Genomic DNA, 22,290 nt, shown 5'->3' on the forward strand with positions numbered 1-22,290 from the left:
TAAATTTAAAATAGCAAAAATTTCAAATATTATAGTCCTCGCTAATTTTTTTCTCCCAACAATCCCCATCAAATATAACAAACAAAGTTTATTAATTATTTGGTAAGACTATAAGTGTAGCTTTAAGTAACAAATTTAATGAATCAAATCTGTTCAATTTTGTCATCTTCTCTAATTTTGAATAGCAGAGAAGTTTCAGAAAAAACAAAATCTTAATAGTTAAGTTGGTTAATTATCTGAATTTTCACTTTGATTTTTTTTTTTAAAAAAATATACTACGATGTGAGCAAAAAGTAGGAGAAAAACTCAGTTACAAATATTAAGCAATAGCCAATAAGGGGTAATATAAAAATCCCTTTTTTTCTGCATAAATGCCTGTTTCTTGCAGTTCTTTTTATTTGTTGAATTGAATGTTTGTCTTTCTTTGTGTTGAGGACCCCACACATCATCATTATCAACATTTTCCCAAACTTCTCTTTCTCTCTCAGCCCCACATTTTTGTGCTCAACTCAAAAAGTTTCTGTATGAACACAGACTTTTTTTTTTTTTGTCAAGTTCCTCCACTCCAATTATAGTGGTTGCACTAAACAACAAGTTTTTCTTTATTGATTTAAAAAGTTGAGTTTTGGGGGTCATTTTCTTGAAATTTATGTTATTTTGCTTCCAAAGATTGAATTTTTCTGTACTGAAAAACCCATGTCCAAAATTCTTTAACTGAATGACCCATTTCAATTTTTTCAAGAAATTCAGGCGTTTGAAGCCTATTGAGCCATTGTTGACACTTTTTGGGTTCTTGTTTTTTGTTCTTGGCTTATACTTGTTTATCTTCTTGTTGGATTATAGAACTGTGGATACTACTGGTTCTCACTTGCGTGGGCCTTCTTTTTTTGTTACCTGGTTTGGCCTTAATGACTCTTCTTTATTACTAAAAAATAGTACTAGTACTAGTAGAAATGATGAGAAAGTGGGGTTTCTTGAAAATGATTGTGATATATTTGATGGGAATTGGGTGTGGGATGAGAGTTATCCACTTTATCAATCAGAAGATTGTATTTTCTTGGATGAAGGTTTTCGTTGTTCTGAGAATGGTAGGCCTGATAATTTCTATACCAAATGGCGTTGGCAGCCTAAAGATTGCAACTTGCCCAGGTTTGTGTTTCAATCAACTGAATACTTGATTATGCTTGCGTTTGGTCATAGATTTTGACGTTGAAACTTGAAATTTGAGTTCTTGAAGTTGTAATTTTAGGAACTTGAAAATTTTGCGGTTACTTCATTGACTATAGTGAATTAGACTAACTAAACTGGTTAATTTTAGTTACTATTTGCGTAGTCAAAGGATATTTTCTTTGACCATAGTTTTTTCAAATACTTACTAGTAAAGTATTTTGAATCATTAATTATTATGACTTGTAGTAGTAGTACTTTTTACTAAGTTCCTAAATATGTATATTTTATTTCCAAAAATTTGGAGATTGTATGTCTGAATTCACACCAAACATTAGTTAGTTTGACCCTCGAAGGATTTTCATAAGATTGAACCTGGAAAACATAATCTAATGTTTTTACTTACTTTTGGAACAGATTTGATGCAAAACATATGCTAGAAAAGCTGAGGAACCAGCGTGTAGTGTTTGTTGGTGATTCAATAGGGAGAAACCAGTGGGAGTCTCTTCTCTGCTTGTTGTCTTCAGCAGTTTCTGATAACAGCTCTATTTATGAAGTTAATGGTAGTCCAATCACAAAGCACACTGGTTCTTTAATTTTTAAGTTCAAGGATTACAACTGCACGGTTGAGTACTACCGAGCTCCATTCCTAGTGCTGCAGAGTCGTCCGCCTTCTCGGGCTCCTGAAAATGTTAAGATGACCTTGAAGTTGGATCAGATGGATTGGAGTTCTGCTAAGTGGAAAGATGCAGATTTATTGATTTTCAACAGTGGTCACTGGTGGAATAATGAGAAAACCATTAGAGGGTAAAATCTTCTTTTCTTTCCTATCATCAAAAGGCATTATATTTGTTTGGTTGATGTCGGATAAATGGTAATATTATATAGTACAAGGCTTACTTGAGGTTTCTAAGTGAAAGGTCATACTAACTTTAGGGGACAAACGATGGGTTCTTCCTATTTTTTAAGTAGAATAGGAAAATCTACTAGAGTGCTTAGTGCTAGGTTGATATCGTTTTTGATGGCTGAGAAATTCCCATGGCAAATGACGCACGGTTTGAAACTTTGTGGATAATAGGCCTAATCCTCTACCCTGTCCACTTAAATTCCAGGTTTTTGTCTGCGAAGGTTCAAACCTCTGACCTAATCCACACATCACGTACTACACTCTTATCACTAGACCAACGTTCTAGGGGAAAATAGGGCTGATATTATTAGTATCTTTTAATGATGGTTAATGTAGGCAAAAAGCTCTGCTGGGCACCTTTATCTTTATGTTATTAGTATCTACATCTCCCTTCAAGAGAAGCTAGAAATAGGAATTTGGGCTGCTTAATAACTATTCAACCATATAAGGACTATGTTATAATAGAAAGTTGCCTGTTTGAGAATGCTAGCAATCAAATTTCAGTGTCAGAATCCTCAATAGGCATTGAACTACTAAATAGCAAAAAGTTCGATAAATAGTTAATATGCCTCAAGATACAAGTAAGCATTAACAGAACATTTCCTAGTATTGGATTTCTTCCTGTGCTCTCTTTGCACAACGTTGAAGGGCTAAATGAACCGATGGTTAGGTTGAGTACTGGAAAGTTTGATTTCCAATTTCCTTTTGAATTGTCCCTATGTACTAATCTATGTGACTATATGCATGAGTTGAAAAGGCATAAACTATCCACTTGCATGTTTTGGCATTAACAGTTCAGCTAATTAATCTAATACATAAAAGTTCTTCAGTCAGCTCGTACTTGGTTCATAAAGATACCTTACATACTCCAAATTCAAATTTGTTTGATGGAATTAACGGTAAAAGGATCTGAAAGGATACGCTAATTCGACGCAATAATCTTTCAAAGGAAAATCTCAACGGGTGGCAAAAGGATATAAAGCAGATACATTGATTTTGAAGGTGGTTAGTAATTCAGTCTCCATAATTGTCTGATAAAAGAGCTTATTGTAGTTCTATTATGTAGTAACAATGGTAATTTTGTTAGGATCAAGCAACCATAATTGCCTTTTTTTTCTTTCCTTTTCCTTGGGATAACTAACCAAATAAGGCAGTGCATTGGAGCTTAGGTCTCTCTCATTTTTATTGACACTCAAATCAGTTGGATTTCTTGTTCCCACCACTAAATTGTGTGTAAACGTGAAAGCTTTGAAGTGTATATTATCAAGATTTGTTGCTATAGGGGAATACAATTACTCGACAATCTGTGAAGATTTACGAGCTCTGATTCTTTCCATTGGCAGGGGATGCTATTTCCAAGAAGGCGGAAAGATCAACATGATGATGGATGTGGAGACGGCATTTCAGAAGTCAATTGTAACATTGGTTGATTGGATAGGCCGTGAAGTGAACATGTCCAAGACTAAAATATTCTTTCGTACTTATTCTCCTGTACACTTCAGGTAATTCATCTCTCCTTTTGTTTTGTTTTGTTGTTGTTACACTTCACATAATTCTCACTTCTGATCTATCAAATCAGGTTGTCGTACATAATGAAACATAATCAATCAATTATGCCTCAACCAACACACCTTGAATAAATATTGAGGTCCTTTTTGTAGTATGTCATATTAGAAGTGTGAAATGGAGATTAGTTGAGACTCATCTAAGATCCAGATTCTTTCCATCTATATCCATTTCATGTATTCGTGAGCCTTGAGAGGGTGAGAGTTATTTGCTGGTTACTGTTATTCTACTTCATTGATCTTCTATAGAGATGGAATGTGTTAAAGCTTGTGGATAAATGGAAAAATTTATTTTCTTGGGTACCTTGGTCGTAGTATGCATACGCTGTTTTCGAGGGTCAAATGGTGTATGCTTGCATCTTGTAATGCATAAAGGCTTTTCTGGGATAAGTTGACTTAATACTTGGCTGCATACTATGTGCATTTTGATTATCAGCTAATGATCTATGCAATTCAGGCTACACTTATTCAGTAGATATTTAGTTCTTGTTGTCACTCGATAAGCAATAAATCAATCACTTTGATGCACAGAGGTGGAGATTGGAAGACTGGCGGTAGCTGTCACCTGGAGACATTACCTGACTTATTATCACCCCAAGAGTCATTGAGGAACTCGTTTGAATATATGACGGTCATTCATGTCCTATCACAGCTCTCTAACAAATCAAAGGCTAGGAATATGAGTTTACTGAATGTAACAGGAATGACATCTAGGAGAAGAGATGGTCACTTGTCTTTGTATTATTTAGGCCCTAAGGTAGGACCAGTTTCGCCCCACAAGCAAGACTGCAGCCACTGGTGTCTCCCCGGTGTCCCTGATTCATGGAACGAGCTTCTCTATGCAATCCTCCTCAAACAGGAGTTAGCTCAGGAAAAAATCTCCAAATCCACTTCTCAACCTGTGGAATGACAGCAGAGAGGTCATCTCAACTATGTCAACATGTTTCCTCCAACATTCAAGTGTTGCACCATCCCGGTACCCTTGCAGCTCACGACCATTAAAAATTGTACTTTGGAGAGGAAACTTGAGCAAGAACAATCAAAGTGTCCAATGCTCATTGTATCAAATGAATGTGCCATTCTTCGAGATCAATTTGAAAGTAAAAGGACATCCTCACATTTAGTTGATGGGATCCTTCCTAGGTTCCAGTTTCAGTTACATTTATCATAGAATTGTTTTCCTGAGTCCTTTTTAGTCTGTCAGCACTCAGGAGTAAAATTTAGGTCTTCAGTTCACGAATATGTCAAGTGTAAAGAGCATCGTGAACTGTATAGATTTAGAGACATTTTACAGTTTGACAGATTCAGTGTGTAAATACTGATCCTCTGTGATAGTAAAAAATAAGCAAGTTGAAGTCGGCTCTATGAAGGATGAGGAAAAATATTGCGACAGCGCTAGTAGTACGTATACACAATATGTAGTACGTATACACAATATATATGTGCCTTACAAATTGTTTGGAAGGTTGATACATATTATTTCATGATGTATTGTATATTAACACCCTTGTACTATAGGAAATAGTTCAAATATACCATTCGTTATACTTTCGATTAAATATACCCCTACCGTTATACTTTGACACATATATACCCCTAATTTTAACGAAGGGACACATATCAGCTTAGGAATCAAATATTCCTTTAAAACTCACCCATTTAACCTATTACCTCTGTTGACCCGATTTGAACCAAACCCATGTTCATATATAGTCATCTTCTTTAAGAGGAGTCCCTTGGGAACAATATTTATCTATCAAATCCTTGAAAGTCTGATGGAGGATGTATTAAGCAATTATGAAGAATGCTGATTTTGTGGAGGTTTTTAATAGAGAAGATGACTATGAAAATTGGTTCAAACCGGGTCAGTAGAGGTAATGGGTTAAGTGGATGGGTTTAAAGAATTGAATATTTAAAATTGAGGGTGAGTTAGTTGATTCCTAAGTTGACATGTGTCCCTCCGTTAAAAGTAGGGGTATATATGTGCCAAATTATAACAGTAGGGGTATAATTGAACTATTTCCTATAGTACAGGGTACAAAAGAGATTGATATATTGGGACCCATGTTGGCACGGGGTTGGATTTTTTGGTGATTTGGGATTCCAACTTGTTTTTGGCCGAAATTTTTCATAAACGTCAACTCACACCTTATTAATGGTGCGAGTTGGTCCCGAGGGGCAAACGGGTGCATTTTCAAGTTCAAACGAGCCATAAAGTTGGAAAAACCAGATTTGACCGATTTTTTGTGTGCTATAGTCCATGGATTTTTGGTGATTCAGGATTCCGACTTGCTTTTGGCAGAAATTTTTCATGGACGTTCGTTATGAACTTATTAATGGCGTGAGTTGGTCCTGAGAGAAAAACAGGCACATTTTCAAGTTCAAATGAGCCCTAAAGCAGGAAAAACCACATTTTACCGATTTTTGTGTGCTATAGACCATGCAATTTTGGTGATTCAGGATTCTAGCTTGTTTTTGGCCGAAATTTTTCATGGACGTCCGTTATGACCTTATTAATGGCGTGAGTTGGTCCCGAGGGGCAAACATGCGTATTTTCAAGTTCAAATGTGCCCCAAAAAAGAAAAATCAGATTTTATCAATTTTCGTGTGTTATTATAGTCCATGAATTTTTGGTGATTCAGGATTCCGACTTATTTTTGGCCGAAGTTTTTCATGGACGTCCGTTACAACCTTATTAATGGCGTGAGTTGGTCCCGAGGGGAAACCGAGCGCATTTTCAAGTTCAAACAAGCCCCTAAGCAGGAAAAACTAGATTTTACCAATTTTCATATGTTATAGTCCATGTATTTTTGGCTGAAATTTTTCATAGACGTCCGTTACGACCTTATTAAGGTCATGAGTTGGTCCCAAGGAGAAAACGGGCGCATTTTCAAGTTCAAACGATCCCCTAAGTAGGAAAAACAATATTTTATCGATTGTCGTGTGCCATGGATATTTGTTGATTCATTATTTCGATTTGTTTTTTGCCGAATTATTTTCACAGACATCCGTTACTACCTTATTAGTGGCTTGAGTTGATCCCGAGGGGGGAAATGGTGGATTTTCAAGTTAAAACGAGCCCTAAAGAAGGAAAAACCAGATTTTACGAATTTTTCGTGCACTATAGTCCATGAATATTTTGTGATTCGAGATTACAACTTTTTTTTTGTCGAAATTTTTCATGGACACCTTTTACGACCTTATTAGTGGTGTGAGTTGGTCCCAAGGGGAAAACAAGCGCATTTTCAAGTTTAAACGAGCCCCAAAGTAGGAAAAACCAGATTTTACCAATTTTCATGTGTTATATTTTTGGTGATTCAGGATTCCAACTTGTTTTTGGTTGAAATTTTTCATGGACTTCTGTTACGACCTTAGTAGTGGTGTGAGTTGGTCTTGATGGGCAAACAAACACATTTTCAAGTTCAAACGAGCCCCAAAGCAGGAAAAATCAGATTTTTACCAATTTTCGTGTGCTACTATAGTCCATGGATTTTTGGTGATTCGGAATTTCAGCTTGTTTTTGACTGAAATATTTCATGGACGTCCATTACAGCTTTATTAATTGCGTGAGTTTATCCGTAGGGGAAAACGGGCACATTTTTCAAGTTCAAATATGCCCAGAGTAGGAAAAATCAAATTTTACAAATTTTTGTGTGCTATATAGTCCATCGATTTTTGGTGATTCAAGATTCCGACTTGTTTTTGGCTGAAATTTAGCATGGACGTTCGTTAGGACATTATTAATGGCGTGAGTTGGTCTCGAGGGGAAAATGGACGCAATTTTCAAATTCAAACGAGCCTCAAAGCAGGAAAAATCAAATTTTACTAATTTTCGTGTGCTATTTTTGGTGATTCAACATTCCGCCTTGTTTTTGGCAGAAATTTTCATTGACGTCCGTTACGACCTTATTAATGACGTGAGTTGGTCCCAAGGGGCGAACACACGTATTTTCAAGTTCCAACAAGCCCGAAAAAAGAACAACCATATTTTACCAATTTACGTGTGCTATATAGTCCATTAATTTTTGGTGATTCAGGATTTCAACTTATTTTGGGCCGAAATTTTTCATGGATGTCTGTTACGACCTTATTAATGGCGTGATTTGGTCCCCAGGGGAAAACAGATGCATTTTCAATTTCAAACGAGCCCCAAAGTAGAAAATATCAGAGTCAATGTATTTTTGGTGATTCAAAATTACTGCTTGTTTTTTGTCGAAATTTTGTATGGACGTTCGTTACGACCTTATTATGGTGTCTGTTGGTCCTGAGGGACAAATAGACACATTTTTCAGTTCAAACGATCCTTAAAGTAGGAAAAAGCAGATTTTATTGATTTTCGTGTGTTATGTCTATGGATTTTTGGTGATTCGGGATTCCAGCTTGTTTTTGACCAAAATTTATCATGGACATTCGTTACGACTTTATTAATGGTGTGAGTTGGTCCCGAGGGGAAACATGCGCACTTTCAAATTCAAACGAGCCTCAAAGTAGGAAAAACCATCTTACCAATTTTCGTGTGTTAGTCCATGCATTTTTGGCTTTTCAGGATTTCGGCTTGTTTTTGGCCAATAATTTTCATGGACGTCCTACGACCTATTAATGGCGTGAGTTGGTCTCGAGGGGAAAACATGCGCATTTTCAAGTTCAAATGTGCCACAAAGCAAAAATAAATAAATAGATTTTACTGATTTTTGTGTGCCCATGGAATTTTGGTGATTCAGCATTCTGGCTTGTTTTTTGTCGAACTTTTTCATGGAGGTCCGTTACGACCTTATGAATGGCGTGAGGTTGTCTCGAGGGGAAAACATGAGCATTTTCAAGTTCAAATGAGCCCCTAAGCAGGAAAACCAAATTTTACCAATTTTCGAGTGCTATAATCCATGGATTTTTGGTGATTCAGGATTCCAGCTTGTTTTTTATCGAAATATATCATGGACGTCTGTTACGACCTAATTAATGGTGTGAGTACCAAGGGGCAAACGAGTGCATTTTCAAGTTCAAATGAGCCACAAAGCAGGAAAACCCAGATTTTCGTGTGCCAGTCTACATATTTTTGGTCATTCAGGATTCTGGCTAAGTTTTAGCCAAAAATTTTCATGGACGACCGTTACGATGTTATACGACCTAATTAATGGCGTGAGTTGGTCTCGAGGAGAAACAACGCAATTTCAAGTTCAAACGAGCATCAAAGCAGAAAAAACCAAATTTTATCGAGTTAGTCCATGGACTCTTGGTGATTTAGGATTCCACCTTGTTTTTTATCGAAATTTTTCATAGATGTCTGTTACGGCATTATTAATGGTATGAGTTGGTCCCAAGGGGCAAACAAGCGCATTTTCAAGTTCAAACGAGCCCCAAAGCAGGAAAAACTTATTTTTACCGATTTTCGTGTATAGTCCATGGATTTTTGGTGATTCAAATTTTTGGCTTGTTTTCTGTCGAATTTTTTTATGGACGTCCGTTACGACCTTAATAATGGCGTGAGTTGGTCAGAAGGGGCAAACAAACGCATTTTCATGTTCAAACAAGCCCCAAAGTAGGATAAACCATCTATTATCGATTTTTGTGTGCTATATCAAGATTCTGGCTTGTTTTTTACCAAACTTTTTTATAGACGTCTGTTACGCCTTATTAATTATGTGAGTTGGTCCCGAGGGGTAAACATACGCATTTTCAAGTTCAAACGAGCTCCAAAACAGAAAAAATTAGATTTAATCGATTATCGTGTGCTATATATATAGTTTATAGATTTTTGGTGATTTAGGATTCCATGTTTTTTTTGTCAAAATTTTTCATAGACATCCATTACAACCTTATCAATGACGTGAGTAGTTCTCAAGGGGAAAACAGACACATTTTCAAGTTCAAACGAGCGCCAAATCAAGAAAAATCATATTTTACCGATTTTCATGTGTCCATGGATTTTTGGTGATTCAAGATTCCGGCTTGGTTTTGGACGAAATTTGTCATGGAAGTTTGTTACGGCCTTATTAATTGTGTTAGTTGGTCCCGAGGGGCAAACATGCGCATTTTCAAGTTCAAAAGAGTTCCAAAGGATGAAAAATTAGATTTTACTGATTATCGTGTGCTATATAGTCCAATGAATTTTTGGTGATTTGGGATTTCGACTTGCTTTTGGCCAAAAAATTTCATGGACGTCCGTTACTACCTTTTTAATGGCATGGTTTAGTCCCGAGGGGCAAGTAGGCGCATTTTCAAGTTCAAATGAGTCCCAAAGAAGGAAAAACCAAATTTTACCAATTTTTGTGTGCATAGTCCATGGAGTTTTGGTGATTCTGGATTCTGACTTGTTTTTGGTTGAAATTTTGCATGGACTTCCATTATGAGTTTATTAATGGAGTTAGTTGTCCCGAGGGGCAACATGACACATTTTCAAGTTCAAACGATTCCCAAAGCAGGAAAAACCAGATTTTACCAATTTTTGTGTGCTTGTCCATTGATTTTTTGGTGATTCAGGAATCCATCTTGTTTTTTGCTAAACTTTTTCATAGACGTCTATTACGACAATGACGTGAGTTGATTCGAGGGGGAAACGAGTGCATTTTGAAGTTTAAACGAGCCCCAAAGAAGGAAAAATGAAACACCCACTAGAGCTTGTCGTAAGGGTTAGAGTCGTAAAATTTGCTTCTCATACTTAGAATGAATGGTTTAGGGGTTAAATGTAAAGGTACGACTCCATGGGTGGAGCCTCATGGATCAAGGCCAAGTCAAGGAGCTGTAGACCCCTCCCCCTCCCCCCCCCACAAATCTCAAGGTGCCTTGCCCCTCCCCGGACCTCGAGGCGCCTTGCCCGAAGGCCCCCCTCCCCCACACCCCCGAACCTCGAGGCGCCGTTCCTTGAGGCCCACCCCCCGGACCTCAACGATTTCTAATTAAATTTCAACACTCAAGACATCTAATCCTGAAAGGATGCTATATATAGTCTGAAGTTGGGCACCATCAAAGCCGTATTTCTTATCAAATGGTTGTTATCTTGGAAACTGTTAGGCAAGACTTAATTAATTACTAGGAATCTAAATGGGGAATCATTTTACTTCTTAGAATCATATAATGGTGATAATGCGTCTAATGTTGAGTTGCACGCATAGGTTGTAAAGTTGTTACAACAGTACTATCACAACTGAATACTAAGTCTCATCAACTTGACATAGATTCCAGTTCTTTAATAATTCAACCTCAACAGGGAGATAAGAAAAAGTTCCCAGTTTCTATACTTACAGAAATAATCTTAAAAATAGAACATGCCTCCTCAAGTAACTATCAAAAATATTGATAATGTAGTGCTCCTAATATTGTCAATTCAATCAATAACATTGATGTTGATCAATTACAGTCGACTAACACTTAAACAATCACAAGACTTCAATATATCAACATTTATTAACCTAAAAAAACAGAGTAATCAATACAATCAATTGCTCATTAAATAAGAAGGGTGTGAAAATCATACAATACAAAACAGAGTTGAAACTACTTTTACAAAATAAAATACTAGCTATACTGTTTGAGTACCAGGGATGCAGAATATTTACTCGACAAAGACAAGAAAGTGAAGAATAAGAATGAATCCGGTAAAACCTACAAAAAAGTGTAAATTAAGAACAAAATAATAAAACCTTAAGCCTTTACCGGATTTCAAAATAATATTTTGTTCAATTAGTTTTAAAATCTGGACACAAAATACAACCACAACTGCAAAATCATAGTAGTGGTTATGCGATGAGTGGTCGTTTCATCCATGAATTGTTAGATAAATCGTAGGATTAATTACTCGGATGGATGTAGCTGCAGAATATGAAATTAGGAATTTATATGGAATTGAAACTTGGATTACATGTGAAGATGGAATTCATATGAAACTGGAACCTTGGATTACCTATGAAGATGGAGACTGTGTCTAACCTTAGAATTAGGCATTTAATAACACATGCAGTAAAGTAAAACAATCGATAGTTAAAGTTTGATACTCACACTTGGTCATTGTCCAATTTCTAAGCAACTAGCACCTTCTCAAAATAAACAGGTGCCGGGAGGACTAGTTACATAGTTACAATCCAACATACTATCAGTTTCAAAAAAAGCAAGGTGTACTGCACTAAGTACATGTTTGATGGGTGAGAAATGTTGGTTGTTGGAAGTGTTGCTCCAACTTTAGGAGTCATTTCTGGCTGCAGAGGAACAAAGAGCAGAGGCTGCAAGGGTAGCAACAACTTAGATGTATAACACCACAATAGAAGTGCTTCCCTGGTTTTATAGACCACAAGGTGCCTTTTATATTATTCAGAAACACTTACAGTATTTTGAATGTTCTTTCCATTGCAAATGTACTTGGAAAATGGGAATAAAAAGGTTGATCAACAGTTGATTGGTTAAATACTGATGATTTGAAAGGCCTCGTGTTGTCGATGACACCAAATCCCTGTGTGCTTTGGAAACAGTAAATGAATAACCATATTTCTGACCTGCAAATTCGCCCATGAAGTATAAAAAGTGTAAATGAATACAAGGTAGATTTCTTTGTATCTACAGATAAGAAAACAAGTTAAGGATACCTTTATCACCTAACTGGTAGTCCTCAAACCTCAATTCCTCCTAGCTTTTGTCTTGACAAGTCTGCATTCCATAAATGGATTGAATTTCTTCAACACCGGGTCTTGTGCTAACAATCTCTGGAGTTGGAATGTACGATATTGTTCTACTTCCTTTCTGATTAATACCAAATGCGAACTTTCCAAAACCAGAGCTCTTGAGCAAAGGCGTTGTACTTTCTTTTTGCAAATTTGATCTAAGATTGAATACTAGGGATATTCAAAAATATACAATATGAATAAATAGTACTTACTACTATTTAACAAAAGCTCAACATGGATTTCAGATCAATATAGAGCATATAATAATGCACATTTAACGGGGAAAGAAGATAATATTGTATTTGTAATTCTAAAATAAAAGGTTAAGGTTGTTTATCTCTTGTTATTTGACTAGTAATTAGTATTGAGATATATTATTTCTGCTAGAGACTGAATAATAGACCTATAAATTATCCCACCACAAAACCATAAAAAACAATATTAAATTCTCCAATTCTTGTTCTCCTATGGTGTTCCTTCTCTAATTTCTATGCTCCATTAGTTGAGATTCTTTCCTCTGTGTGAATACTTGCATCTGAAAAGTGTTGTAAATTGTTTACTTTCTATGTTATTGAAGGTAAGACGTGTTGTATATTGTTTACTTTTAATGTTGGGGGAGTGGAAAGAAGATAATATTGTATTGTTGATTTTAGGAGCATACTTTTAGTGTTCTGTTAATAACTTTTCTTTTGGCTCTCATTTCTGTGTCTGAAGGACACAAAGTGGATCATATGGACCAAATAAAGGGTCAAAATCATAGGGGTAAAGAAAGCAACTTAATAAAGATTAAGAAAGTTAGCTCAGAAGGTACTAATTTCCCTACAAATGTTTGTGGAAAATTTGCTGATAGATCTGGACCTTATCCTCCACTCAAGACTTTTGGTATCTTAGGGAAAAGAAGCAATAACGGTAGTGTTATTACAAGGGTTGGAACAAAAGTTCCTGCTACCTTATCGCACTCTAAGCACGACATAGAACATGAAGAAGGGAAACCTTTCCTAAAACGTTTTGTAGCCTCCCATTCATAGTCGTGGCGCGCTTCACAACCATGATTAGGACTCTACTCAACGCGGTGTGTGTTGGACTCCGAGGATTTAACAACCTAGTGCTTTGATACCAAGCTTGTCACGACCCAAGCCTAGGGCCTAGACGTGACATGGCGAATGAGGAACCCGAAGGGACCCCAAACAAGCCTCTCAAACTTGTCATCACACTTCATCGGTCGCGGAAGTACATTCAACATTAATTAACGGGAAATAGGGACTAAGGGCAAACCATTTCAAAATGACATCATAGAACAAGAGTCAAGCTCATTTACAAAATACTTGTCCAACGCACACCTCTACATACATAGATAGGACGGGGGCCATGACATATTACCGGCTCCCCTCATAGTTAAAATACAATTGCAAGCTAAAGTCTCAAAACATAGGAGTAGGAAACATAACATAGCCCTCGAATCATTGAGGACTCACCAACAAACTCGGATAAGCGTCGTACTAGCCACGTGAATGGAGAGAAGGATCAAGAGTAGCTCCGGTCCCTACATGGTGACATCATGTAGGCAAAATATGCGTTAGTATTTGAAATGTACTAAGTATGCGTGGTGCAACACAACAATAGACAAGGACACAATCGAAATACAAGAAATAGTTTCATAGGCATTATGAATAACAATATGAGGATGCATGATCAAAGTGAAGTCAAAACATGTTTAAGTAAATCTATACTAATAGTAGATATCATATGTGTATGCATGATCCAACCAATCTATAACCCCAACTTAGGATGGGGGATGCCGTTCACACCCGGACACCCTGGTGGCAAGGTATAAACCCCTCACATGGTTGATATTGGTCACACCCCAAGCATCCTAGGTGGTGAGATATAAACCTCTCACATGGTTGATGTTGGTCACACCCCAAGCATCCTAGGTGGTGAGATATAAACCTCTCACATGGTTGTCCGGTTCTTTTCCCCCGGACCGGGCATGGTCATGCAACACTTTATATAGGAAATTCCCATTAGGCTCTAATGCAATCTCACGTATGGAATGAACATATACACAAGCTTAGTTTGTCATCAACACATCTCTGGATTGCCATACATCTCATAACTCAAGCTTTAAAGCATCGATTCATCAATTCTCCATAGTTGGACATTTTGTCAAACACCTTGAAGGCATGTAGTGGAATCAAAGAGCATGGAAAATATGGTAGTAATTATGCAGCCAAACCAATGAACAACCTACAACAACACCCTTTTTAACACCCACAATACCATATGAAAATCTCCACATCCATTCCAAATTTAGATTCAAGTTCTAGAGTCACAACATGCTCAAAACAATCACTTTTCATGTTTAAAATTCAATGTGCAGGAAATTACTACAAAGAACAAGACTAATTTATGAATCTTAACTTAAACAATGAATTAGTGAGTAGAATAGAGTCTAGGCACTATGGGTGGAAGGACCCATGAGTTCAACACCACATACCTTGAGTTCTTATGAAGGTCTTGAGAGTGTCTTCAATGGAAGCTTGGAACTTGGAGCAAGAGTCTCTTCAATCTTGAAGAAGGTTTTGGATTAGGGTTCTTGATGGAAAATGTGTCTAAGTATGGGAGAGATGTTTTGGGAAATGTTTTAGAGATGGGAATTGAACTAATGGTATATAGGAAATAACATATGTCCTTTGGAAAAATGGTCCAACACTTAGAAAAAAAATGAGGCGGGTGAACAGTAATTTCGGTCACTGGAAATTTGCATTTCCTGCCGGACAGATTTTACGAAAATGAGCATAACTTCTTCATCCGAACTCCGAATGAGGTGAAACGAAGTGCGTTAGGTAGATAACTCAAAGGGCTTCCCATGGATATGTTATGGTCCACCCAATTATTTGTGTGCTAGGAGATATGACCCTCCAAAGTAGACCCTCGAAAAAGGCTTCACTTGGAAATTTCGGATTTTGATACGGGTGCTCTAAAATTTGGATTAGACCCATTTCCCACTCAATTTGACCCCCTAAACAAGAATATGAAGTCGGATTTTCGAAAAACGAAACGGATTTTTTTTTATATAGCTAAACAAGTTTCCGGTAACTTCCGAAGCACATTTTTAAGAACTTTTTGGGTCATTTCAATACTTATCTTTGTTGATTTGGGGGAATTCTTTCTTTGTTTTGGATCTTTGATTTAACATTTTCAATGGAGTTGGAACTCTTGACATCGAGAGTAGTTGTTAACAACGAGGTTAAGGGGATCATAAATATAAAGTTGTAAATTAGAGCGCAGAAGCTGTTATAGAAAAGAAACATAAACTAAATAAAAAAAGATATGGAAATTCAAAGGAAAGATCCAAGATTTTCCAAGGATTTGATGTTCTAAGCCTTGACATGATCCAAGTAACAACACATAGATTTATGGATTAAATCTAACTACTTTACTTGAGAAACGTATCAAAACAATAGATTCACCGGATCTTGACCACTTTACGAGTAACTAAAGATAATAATTAGTATTTATAAACTAATCACCTTCTAAAGAATACAAAAAATAAATCACAAACTTCACAAGAAGAAATTACCTCATAGCTTAAACTATGAAACTAGTAAATGCATAAAGATAAATTCTCAAAGAACAAGTTACAAAGATTAAAAAGAACTCTCTCTAATATTATTGATATCAATCTAATGTCTTTTTAATGATTGAAAAAAACTACTATTTATAGAATAAATAAGTTGACTGTTAGCCTTAATAAAACCCTAAAGAGACAATCTAGAACTTAATAAAATAAAACTCTAGCCTGGGGCTAAGGCAAAACTAAAATCATAATAATTGTGGTTGGATTAAGAACTTTGTGGGTGCCTTGGTCATGTCTTTTGAGCCCCTTTTGGGCTGCTAGTTTTAGCTCCACTTAAGGGCTGAATTGGCCTCCTTTTGGGCTGATTTAAAGCCTCTTTCTGCACCACTTTGATCTTCTTCAAGGCTGAACTTTGGACCCCAATATTCCTCCTCTTGGACTATTAATATTTAGCCATTCTTTGAAATGTGCAGTTATGAAATTTCAAGTTTTATTATTGAAAGGTAAAGTTACAAATCTTTGATAATCTTTCGTTTTTTTGCCATTGGTTAATCTTTTTTTCCACCATTTTCATTTTTTAAAAAAAAGAAATCAAATTTGGACCTGTGGTCCGACTTTATTAAGAAGATATAATGGACTCAAGATGAACCCATTATACAAAATAGGAAACAAATATATACAAAAGAGGGTCCAAACATGACCACTCTTCAGGTGAAAAAAGACAGCTCTAGAAATTAGGAATTTTGAAAAATTGAGCAACAACTTCTCCTTCCTCTTTCATCTTTAAGATCCACCGCTGAAGATTCTGCCATGGCCTTTCATCTCGAGCTTCACTCTCCTTCGCTTTTGGGTCATCCACGTTCTCCATCTCAGAGAGGAGTATTGGTATTGATCGGCTATCAAAGGTATCAATTTCTCCTCTTTCTCCATAATTGTGATGCTCATTTCATATAAGTGCTCCCCTTTCCCCTCATTTGTCATCACTAATCGGCTTCCCTTCCTCTCGCGCAGTTGAAATAAAGAAAGAGAAATCCAAGTTGCCTTCTTGTAGTTCTCCTCACTGTGCACAAGGAATTCCATACCAATCTTACTCTCATTTTTGCTGGTGACTCTATTGTTTTTGTTAGTTGTTATAGCTCAGGCTGGTTAGATCTCACGTACCTATTTTGCCAATGGTCTAACCACAAACTAGTTTGTAATTGTAATATGTGAACTTGTGATCCTTCTTCTGCTTATCTTGTTGGTGACTGTTTTATCCTTTTTGTTCTGATTCTGATTGTAGGTGTATATTGTTTATCCATGTTTAGAATCTTTCTTGCCCTACTTGGTAAATTATGAAAACTGTCATAGTGTTGTTTCTCCACTTGATTTATAGCTAAGTTAACAATGCAATCTGCTAATTGGTTCGCTTCTCTGAAAATGTGCATCACCTGAATATGTATGTTAGCCATAATTTCATGTATCTCCTTTATCTTCTCGGTTAAGCTCCATGGTATCTTCCAATCCCTCATAATCATATTCTTAAGGCTCAAAGAGTCGGTCTCTAAGACGATGTTACTGATGCCTTGTCTTTTGCAATATTTTAATGCATTCCACATAGCTATTATTTCTGCTTCCATGTTTGTAGTTATACCAATATTCTGCGCCTCATCATATAACAGATCCCCCGTACTATTTCTTAGATAGAAACCATATGAACTCTCCCTCGGGTTGCCTTTGCTTGCCCCATCTGTATTGCACCTGACCCATCCTTTATCTAGTGCCTCCCACTTGACAATATGAAAGTAAAGATTCAGTTTATAATTCTGAAGCAAATCAATCATTCCAGCCCAGTGATAAGGAACATTTCTTAGCCATGGATATTTGGCTCTAATCAGCTGATGTACTGTCAATTGACATTGTGAGTATATTTTGTTGAAAGAAATTTCCTTGTCATGTCTCTTCGCATTCCTTCTTTCCCAGAGTTCCCACATGACAATAGGTGGAATGGCCTTCATTATGTGTTATACTTTAGGATTTCCATCATATTCCCACCATTGGAAAATTAATTGATGTAATTGTTGTCCTCCAATAATAATACCTGCACAAGAAGCAAACTGCTTACATAGCCTTTGAGCTATGGGAGTTGTTAGTAGTAAATGCGTCATGGTTTCCATTTCTCCACTATCACAACAGAAACATCTAGAGACTATATTCATCCTCATTCTTTTCAGGTTGTCATCAGTGGCAAGTATTTTCTTCCAAACTCTTCATAGGAAGAAGGAAATCTTAAAAGGCAAGCACTTTAACCACATACAATTATTCCACTCTATCTTGTCTCTTTTATGTCGTACTAAGTGGTAAGCAGATTTGACAGTGAATTCACACGTCGAGTTCCCCATCCACCAAGCCTTATCTAGACTTTCAGTCATACCAGGCTTGATGCTTTCAACGATATACTCTGTCATTTCTTCTGAAATAAATTCTCTCAATTTATCTATGTTCCATATGCCATTCTCAAAGAATTCTTTTACCTTAATCTCCTCTTCCTCGGCAGATTCCCCTTCTGTAAAGTATAGAGCACCTTGTTTCATCCGGTTATCAAACCAAAAACTAGAATTTCCATCCTTTACTTGCCACCAAATCTCATGTTTGATTTCATCTCGCATAGCCACCATTTTCTTCCATACATGAGATGCTCCAACACACTTTGACACGGTAGGATGTAGTTTCTTGCAGTACTTGTTTCCCTATGCTCCATAATGATGATATGGATATCCTGAAATTCCACCAGAGTTTTGCAAAAAGTGCATTATTAACTTCATGCAAGGACCTAAATCCCAAACCTCCTTCCTCTTTTGGTAAGCACATATCATCCCATGCAACCCAGTGTTTTCCTTTCAGACTACTAGAGCTGCCCCAGAAAAACTTTGCAAAGTTTTTGTGAATCTGGTCTATCACGCACTTGGGAGGATTCATTGCCGAAAAAAAGTACACAGGAAGAGATTGAAGGACATAATAGATTAGAGTGTACTTACCTCCAAAAGAGAGAAACCTATTCTGCCATAGTAAGATTCTTCCCGCAATTTTCCTTATCAACTCCTCAAAGTAGCTCTTGTTCTTTCTTCCATAAAAAACTGGACATCCTAGATAGGTGATAGGAAAATTTCCTTGCCTTATCCCAGTCAGTCTTCTCAACCTTATTGTAATTATAAACTGAGTTTTCTCATGTAAATAAAATGAGCTCTTTGCTTTGTTTACCATTTGACCCAAAATCCTTTCATATTCTCTCAATACCACTATCATTTTTATCACTGATATTTTGTCCCCTGAGCAGAATAAAATAGTATCATCTGCATAGAATAAGTGGTTTATTTCTAGGCTCCACCTAGGCATGCCATATCCCTTAAAATTTATATCCTTGTGCAAACTGTTCAGACCTCTAGCCAACACCTCTGCTGCAATAATGAATAGAGTAGGGGATAGTGGATCACCCTGTTTAAGCCCCCTGGAAGAACCAACAAAACCATTGGATTGCCCGTTGATCAGCACCGAATACCAGTTGTTAAAAACCAATCTCTAAACCATGTCTATGATGATCTCCGAAAAACCAAACTTTCTCAGGACCTTCGTTAGAAATACCTAAGACACTCTGTCATATGCTTTAGCCATATCCAACTTCACCACCACGTTAATATTCTGATTTCTTTTGTCTATATCCCTGATTATTTCTTGAGCCAATAGCACATTTTTAGTGATGCTTCTGCCATTCACGAAACCTGATTGGGTTGGGGATATTATCTTTGGAAGCACTTTTATCATTCTATCGTGTAACATCCTTGAGATTACTTTATTGATGAAACAACTAAAACTAATGGGTCAAAGATCTGAAAAGGTATTTACCTCCTCTTTCATGGGGAGTAAAACTAGATTAGTATGAGTAATAAATTTGGGTAGCTCCTGCCCACAAAAGAAAGCTCTTATTAGTTTGGTAATATCTTCCCCAATGATTTCCCAACAACTCTGAAAAAATAGTCCTGAAAAACCATCCGGTCCACATGCACTGTCTCTATTTAACTCAAAGACTACCTTTTTTACTTCATCATGCGAATGTAGCTTAACCATCTCCTCATTTTCACCTTCTGTGATCAAACTAAGAATATGGTTTATCATTGAAAAATCATTGATGTCCCCTTCTTTTGTAAACTGCTTCGTAAAAATGGATATGGCTGCCTCTCCCATCTGGTGATTAGTTTGTACAACTTCACCTAAATCATTACTAATCTCTGTTAAATGTAGCTTTTTCCTTCTATTTTTCACGTAAGAGTGAAAATTTTTGGTATTCCGATCTCCATGATAAACCATCTCATTCATGCCTTTTGTTTCCAGTACTCCTCCTCAATCTTAAGATATTTCTTCAATTTAGCTTCCATTCGACTTAAAGCCGCTCTATTTTTAGCAGATGGATTCATCTCAAGCTGAGTTTCTTTTATTCTAATAACATCCTCTATTGTCGCAATTTGCTGAAAAATATTGCCAAAAACCTTTATACTCCATGTCATCAAAGCTCTCTTCACTCTCTTAGTTTGGCTTGAAACTCCATAAACGGACTGCCCACGAAATCAATAGCCCAATTCTGTTGTACTATACTCTTGAATTGTTGATGCTTAGTCCAAAATTTAAAATCTAAACGGTTTGATGACGGACTGTGGTTGTCTTGCAAATCACATGAAGAGGGGCATGATCAGATCTCTGTCTAATAAGATGATGAACTTCTGTGGACGGGAATGTTGCCAAGAACTCATGATTCACCATGATTCTGTCCAATCTTTTTAATATGCATTCATCTTCAATTCGTCCATTAAGATTACCTCAGACAAGGCACAACTATTTATACAATGAGCGAAATCCATTGCTTCATGTTAGGTAAAAGCTAAACCATCCAATTTTTCCTCCTCCTTTAAAATTACATTAAAATCGCCACCCACCATTCTTGGAACATGAACATCTTCAGCAATGTTAGCTAACTCTTCCCATAATTCCAGTCTTTCCACCAAACTACATCTAGTATATATTGAGAAAATAATGTAGCAAAAATTATTATTATAGAACTTTAAGGTTAAGTGTTGAATTGAATCCATCTTGACAGTGCCTTCCCAATCATCTCTCCAGAAAGTCCAAATCTTCCCAGAATAATTTGCCAGGGCCTTATCGAATCCCAATTTATTTTTAAAATGCTCTAATTGATGGGTCCTGAAAAGGTTCCATTAAAGCTATGAATGAGTAATGATGTCTCTTGTTTAGGTCCATTAACCTCCCAAAAGAATTTTGGGTGTTAACCGATCTAATATTCCAGAAAATGACCTTTTCAATTATTGATCACTACTGGAAGATCGGTCCTTACTGCTTCTTGTTTTGACTTGGAGAGAAATGGTGGGTTGTCTTCTCTTTGCCTTTAAGCTATTGGTGTGTCTAGGCGATAGATCTCCTGCCTTACTAATTTATTGTATGTTGTACTCCAAAGCATCTTCCTCCTCCCTATCCTTCCTATGACTTATTTCCTCCTCCCATTCATCAATTAAATCAAGAGCCTCCTTAAAAGGCAATTTATCTACATTCACCACCAACAGTCTTTCATTCTCCTTACTCTCCGCTACTATTGTTCGATGCCTTTGTGAAGTGTCACCCATTGCTTGTGTACCATCATTTTCCACACTGCGAAATCTCACTCCCACTTTGCCTGATGTTTCCATTGATCTTGTTCTCTTTTCAGGGGTATGCATGTTACTGCCTTTGTCTTTGTTGATGTAACTACTTTGTATTCCTGGTGTTGAAACTTTATTCTCAAATGATCTCTTTACCCAACCCTTTGAGGTTTCTTTTTTATCCTCTTACTTGTCTCCTTTCTCTTCTACCTCTACATCTACTCCACAGTCCTTTTCTGCTACTTCCAGTGCTCCAAATTGGTTAATATTGGAACTTGTACCTTGGCCCAAACTTGTTCAGGTTGTTTCTTCCACCCTTTCTTTTTATTTCTTTGTTCCAGAATCCATTCCTCCTTGTCTTGTTTGATGTTTTCTTTCCCTTCATCGTTACCCTTCACCATTTCATTTAGTGTTTCATCCTTATGTCCATCAACAACTTTTGGCTTTTGTTCCTCCTTCTCCTGTGTTGGTCAATTCTGGGTGTTCCACGTAACACTGTTGTTTGTCATGTCCTTGTATCATGCAAGTTTTACAATATTTGGGGACGTAATCATACTTGATTTTCACCCACTTCTCCATTAAATCGCCTCATGCCTATTTTTATTCGTTTGGGAAAATCCCTTAAAAGATCCACCTCTACTTTTACCCTTGCACAACTAGGTCTTGTCTGGTTCCTTGTCGCTATGTAAACCTGTAGAGGTTTTCCAACGGCTGCTGCTAGGGAAAAAACGGCTTC

At 36.8% G+C, this 22,290-nt stretch overlaps 1 protein-coding gene across 5 annotated transcripts in view; it reads left to right on the forward strand.

Annotated features, from left to right (window-relative positions):
• Positions 1-675: 675 nt before the first annotated feature.
• The window catches only part of LOC125818747 (protein trichome birefringence-like 11), a 97,832-nt gene continuing 76,217 nt past the window's right edge, over positions 676-22,290 (forward strand). The window contains exons 1-4 of one of the 5 annotated variants that reach the window (XR_007442414.1): positions 676-1,149; positions 1,585-1,974; positions 3,418-3,576; positions 4,171-4,852. Coding sequence is in view for 3 of the 5 variants with exons in the window: in XM_049498274.1 (XP_049354231.1) it covers positions 719-1,149; positions 1,585-1,974; positions 3,418-3,576; positions 4,171-4,549 (1,359 nt within the window). In the remaining 2 variants the exon portion in view is untranslated. Of the gene's footprint in view, positions 1,150-1,584; positions 1,975-3,417; positions 3,577-4,170; positions 5,016-22,290 lie in introns of those variants that run through there. The other 4 variants (XR_007442415.1, XM_049498274.1, XM_049498283.1 and 1 more) reach the window with 4 other exon arrangements.

Source organism: Solanum verrucosum, unplaced genomic scaffold, assembly GCF_900185275.1.
Source record: "Solanum verrucosum unplaced genomic scaffold, falcon-dt-bn FXZP01000267.1, whole genome shotgun sequence".
In the NCBI taxonomy this organism is placed as follows: domain Eukaryota; kingdom Viridiplantae; phylum Streptophyta; class Magnoliopsida; order Solanales; family Solanaceae; genus Solanum; species Solanum verrucosum.